Source organism: Amblyomma mixtum, chromosome 5, assembly GCF_055824585.1.
Source record: "Amblyomma mixtum isolate Tamu chromosome 5, ASM5582458v1, whole genome shotgun sequence".
Taxonomy (NCBI): domain Eukaryota; kingdom Metazoa; phylum Arthropoda; class Arachnida; order Ixodida; family Ixodidae; genus Amblyomma; species Amblyomma mixtum.
This window is the reverse complement of record NC_143016.1, coordinates 57,719,523-57,725,227: the sequence shown is the minus strand read 5'-3', so window position 1 is coordinate 57,725,227 and position 5,705 is coordinate 57,719,523. Positions and strand designations below refer to the sequence as shown.

General features: G+C 50.8%; 1 protein-coding gene across 1 annotated transcript; it reads right to left on the bottom strand.

The window, feature by feature from the left end:
* Positions 1-820: 820 nt before the first annotated feature.
* LOC149342295 (solute carrier family 22 member 7-like) lies at positions 821-4,215 on the bottom strand. Its single transcript, XM_089546779.1, has 2 exons — positions 3,193-4,215; positions 821-868 (listed from the first exon to the last, which is right to left on the bottom strand). Exons 1-2 carry the CDS (start codon positions 4,213-4,215, stop codon positions 821-823), a joined length of 1,071 nt encoding a protein of 356 aa, XP_089402905.1.
* Between the last annotated feature and the right edge of the window lie 1,490 nt (positions 4,216-5,705).

Sequence of the window (5,705 nt, the reverse complement as noted above, 5' to 3'; positions counted from 1 at the left end):
ATATGCGACTTGGACTTATTTCACGTGCATTGACATACACAGCACACTAGTGCTTTTGTATTTCGCCTCCACTGAAATGCGGCTGTCGTGGTGTGCATCGAAATCGCGATCTTGAGATCAGCGACCGGAAGTATGGGTGCCGCGGTGCCGAGAGCTTCCTGCCCACGAATGAAAGATTTCGTGATAGACTGCACACGCATTTAACCGCGGTACCTCGTCCGTACCTGTCACAAAGTGATTCCCGCTCAGTTTTGACGTTCTTGACGGTGCCCAAGGGCGGCCACGATCGTCGAGCCGGCGAACTGCTTTTATCCACGCTTCGCGTCGAAGGCGGTCCCGGGAAGCATTCGGAGAGCGAAAAAATTCGACTTTGCTTCCCTTTACATATTGGGCATTGCAGCCGTATGCAACACATGTCGTAGGCATCGCCAAATGCGTCGTGCTAAGCGCCCGAAGCCTGCAGCAAAGCATCCCGCCGCGTAGGAAGCCGGTTTGTTTACACTTCCAGTATGTTTCGCGACACCGCCGCCAGGGGATGGGCGCATGCGCAGTCGCGTCGTGAAAAAGGCGGATTGAGCTTGCGCTGTTGATTCTGCATAGGTCCTGTATCGGTGTTGCTATGGCTACCTCATGCTATATTCCGACATCTAGCCCACATCAGTTCCTTGTAAGGGACTTCAACGCATATCGAACATCAATGTGGGCTCTACGCTTGGAAAACCACTGCTAGCCCAAATGGGGCTGCCTACACAAAACAGCTGAAGGTCTCACATAGGCCCTGGCGTGGCTGGGAAACGGGCTTGCCCACATGTTCCCCACATCAGTGTCTTGTCGGGTACTTGAGGGCAGGTGGAACGTAATGTGGGCTCTGTGCAAAAAGACCTCGTTAAGCCTAATTAGGGCTGCACACAAAAACCACTAAGATCTCACATCGACCTTACAGGGGCTGCAAAGGGGGCGTACCCACAAGCTGCCCTCATCAGTCCTTTGTCGGGGTGTTTTGGGCAGATGCAACACAAATGCGGGTGCTATGCGAGAAACAACACCGCAAACCCAAATGCGGCAGTCGATGCATTGCCGCGGGCGGACCTACATTGGCTACAGCGGGGCTTAACCCCCGTTTCGCCCCATCGTGTTATGCATGTATTTATTCAAATCACAAATTTGTATTACGCGCATTTTTACTCAATACCTTCAATTTACATGCTTCTGGCAGTCCCACTCAATTAAATTGTGTAAAATAATCAGGCCATGCGCAGGAATGGCTGTTCCTACTTGCCACGATTCACTGGAGTGCCTGAGACTCTCCAAACGTCATTGCAGTTCGTAACACAAGCACCGGCTATCCGTGCAACGCCCAATAAGGTGCGCTGTCTGCACAAGATTCAACAAGGGCTCATTGTCGGCAGCCCACTTAGCTTACTGGCATGGCCCCCGAGCTTACAAAGAAAATTTCGGTGGGTTGCTCAGGTCAGGCTGACATTTAAAAAACTGGTGCATGTCATTTAAGCTTTGAGGGTTCAATGGGGGCGTTTGGAGCTGGCTCTGCCATTGAAGCATCCATATCGGCTCCCTGTGGGGACAATGCGGGAAGACCGCAATTGGGCTTGCCCCTTTAGAACGCTCATGGGTCCCATGTCGGTTTTTGAGGCGATAACTGAGATTAAGATCTAACGTTCGTCCAGAGGGGTTACCCACATCTCACCAAAACAGGACCGATAGGTAAGCTGGGTTGGCTACCCGCATCAGGCAACGCAGGCGAGATGTGGGCATCCCCACATGGGCTACCTGCACCGGTCCCTGATGGTAACCATTGGAGCATTTGTGGGCAGCCCAGTTGAAGCCGACTGGGGCTCGCGTTGCAAAACTCACATTGGTCCCACTGGGGCCCACATGGGCATCCCACACTGAACTTACACGGGACCGCACTTCGTAGCCCATTTTGTGCTACATGGGAATACATCAGAGATTACTCCGCATTCACGTCAAAATCACCGGTCTTTATACTTTGTAACGTCAACAAAAACCAAGACTAATCAAGACATAAAAATAACAATCGCTGTAACGCTCACTTTAAACCCATTGCGGCTTCCATTTTTTATGACATTACCTATATAAATTGCCATGTTTAGACGGCGACTGAAGCAGTAATATTTGTGGCTAGTGAATTGTGCTTCCCTCATCTCAGTAATTTTTCCCCGCAAGTTTGATAAACACTCAATCCAGCGTCAACACATCGCTGGTTAACACACGGCTGGGCCTGTTGGTAAACAAATATTCGCTAAAAACTACTGCTCTATTTATTTTAGGATCTCAGTAATCACTAGTGCAGAATGAGCATTTACGACGTACAAGCGAACAAAGGGCTATATGAATACAAAAATTTACGCGGATTTGTTAAAAAAAGATAATTAGTAAAGTCTGACCTAGTTTGCAAAAGGTAAAGCATACAGTTAAGGAATAAAAAAAAATAATGGCAGTTTTTTTCTTTCAGAGTCCGCTGTCTTGTGAATGGCTTTCCCGAAGACGACCGCGAAGTGACCCTGATGACCGACTCTCTGAGCTGGCCTTGCTTCTTGTTGTATCTTGAAGATGAGAGTCGAGGCTTCTCTTCATGTGTTCTATGCTGCGCTGAGATATGGTAGAGTGTCTCCTGGCCGCCTCTCTCGCGCACTCTACACTAGTAGCACGAGGCAGGCCACGCTGGGCAGTCATCGAAGCGAAAAGCAGTAGTCCGGCAGTGGCGTACGCCAAGTCCACGCGCCCGATTTGCTGCAATGCAAGAGCGGCGAAGGCAGCAAGAACTCCCAAGCGACCACACGCGTAAGCCCAACAGATGCCAGTTCCGCGAACGGCTGTCGGGAAGAGTTCAAGGACATAGGTGAAGCTTAGAACAGCGACGGTTACGAATATTGCCTGAGAGACTAAGATAAATGCCGCAATCACAATCTTCAGTTCCGCACCGGCAGCAATGCCCTGCAGGCACTGAAGAGTTGCAAGCACTGCAAAGCACGTTGTGATGAGAGTCTGCATGGTTAACCTTCTAAGCATCGGGTACATCAATGCGCAGCCAATTGAATTCACGACTACCGTCGCAAGGCTAAACCAAAGCTTTTCGCGCTCATCCTGAGTATATATATTTACAAATGCGGTGTACATGATAGAAAAACACGAAGCACTCATTATGATTACTCGTCGCTGAACGGAGCATCCACTGAGCACGTCTTCGTCGATGGCACGCAGGCGTTCAGCGTTCACGGCGACGTCGGCCTTTAGTTTGTGTATCATGGATGCAGTGTGCGCGTACGGAAAGTGGTTAGCCTCGGCGGCAGACAACATAACAGCCTCGGCGCTCCCAAGTCGCGCCTTCGAAACTAGCCAGCGAGGTGACTCGCTGACGATGCAGAAGAACGCCATCGAGAGCACAGTAGGCAGAAGAAAAATGGCCTGCTTCAGTGCCCACCATAGCTTGACAGGCACAAAGCTGTCGTAATATAAGTCAGACAACAGAAGGCCGGCCGTTATAGCGACGACAATGTGGAGTGGCCTATTGTCGTGGATGGTGACTTCGAAGAGACTCACGGCGGAGAGGGTCATGACCACGCCCGCGCTGCCCGAGCTGAAGAACCCGATGGTGGTTAGCATCAGGAAGGTTCTGCACAGGCAGCCAGCCACTGTGGAGACTACGAGCAGAGTAACGCCAGCCAGAAGGACGGGCTTACGGCCTATGGCGTCTGCGATGGATCCAGCAGCAACCGTGAAGAGACATGCACCGGCGTCGTGGACAGCAACAATTACCGCCACGAGTAGCCGTCTTTCGCAGACGAGGTTCCACTCACTCACGATGCTCGTCCTTGTTTGCTCGTCGTCGTATTCCCACTCCTGGCAAGGTACACTCTCCGTGTTGTCGGGGTCTTCAGGGTGCTTGTAGAGGTGACATCGGCTCAACTGCCCGCCGACGACCGCGGACACGGCTGCGTTCCTCCACGCGACTTCCGAGATGTTAGAGGTTGCCGGCTGCTTGCACCAATGCTCCACGTCTCGGGAAATCAGCGAGAAGACGAGATCGTTGATGTTCATCAAGAAAGCTGCAAGGGTGCAGAGGATCAGCAGCCGCCACTGGAACATGCCGTGTCCGAAGGCCTCGTAGCAGTCGAAGGACTCGCTGGTTAACAGGTCTTTTGTCAGCAGCCGCCTGGGGATGATTATGTCCATCCTCAAGATGTAGATGCAGGAGCACCTCTGGCCAAGCTGGTCCAAGCGTTGTTAACAGATTAGGTGGGCAAGGCTCGAGAAGGACGTCTGAACGCTCCCAGAAAAGCTTCTTCTTTGACCGCAGAGTGCGAGCGCACGTGAATATGTTCAGTTACACGTCATCTTCCTCGGCTTCAAAAGCAGAGTAGCTTTGATTTTCTAGTTATATGGAGTCGGCGCACCTACAAAAAAAATTAGGAAGACGTTTAACCTTCCCCTTAAGCGTACACTAGATAACACCTTTTCCTCCTTTTTCCACTTTTTATGTCTTTTCTATCTTATTCCTCACCGATTACCAATCCACAATCGCATTACCGACCACGGTCGTCGATTGCAATCACAATTACCGATCACATTACTGGTTACCAATCATCAGTCGTCATCAAAGCTACACTACACGGCATTCCACGTCACTATACACATACATACCATTTGTTTCAGTACAATGAAGCTCCATAACTCTGTCTTTTCATTCCGCGCACTTTATGACGCCTAATTAGCATATTTATATTTTTTTAACTACTATAACATCCCAAGCACACGTTACTAAGTCATACACATCCCAACGTGTTCACTAGGCGCCTCTCTACCACGCCCCGACCTACGTAAAGCATTCGGTAGCCCAGCAGGATTGGTCTTCAGGTAATAAAGAAAATAAAAGGCCTTCAGTGGCACTTGCGTTGTGTACCCGTCTGGTACGTGAAAGGCCTGGGTTCGAACCCCAATGGCAGCTGTTGTTCATTGATTTTCTTCTATATTCTGTTTTTTAATGTGTCCTAGGATTTTTTCTAACTGACGCAGGACGACGCCCAGCGCCCGGTTTTCAGCAGCACGAGCTCCTTTATGCTTTCTCGTAAACAAAAAATTGGCAGTGGCTTAGCTCTGCTATGCCAGGATATATGTAGCGTGAGGTGAGGGCGAGATGTCCACATCTCAAAGGGCACCTGAACCAAAGGGAAGGCGCCTAACTTCCCCCTTGGATTAGCGGGCACCTCAACCGTGCTTTAAGCTAAGTGGCGGTAGTGACAGGTGTGCGCTGCATGCGTTGGCATTGACAACGTTGTGCCAGAAACGCGGCGCTGAAGCCATACCCGCCGCGGTGGCTCAGTGGTAAGGCGCTCGTCTACCGAGCCGGAGTACCCGGGTTCGAACCCGACTGCGGCGGCCGCGTTTCGATGGAGGCGAAACGCAAGAGGCGCCCGTGTGCTGTGCGATGTCAGTGCACGTTAAAGATCCCCAGGTGGTCGAAATTATTCCGGAGACCTCCACTACGGCACCTATTTCTCTCTTTCTTCTTTCACTCCCACCTTCCTCCCTTCCCTTACGGCGCGGTTCAGGTGTCCGCCGAGATATGTGAGACAGTTACTGCGCCATTTCCTTTCCTCAAAAACCAATTAAAAAAAAATTAAAAAGCCATAGGCCTTCGGCGTTCGTTGTGTTCACTGGCGTTA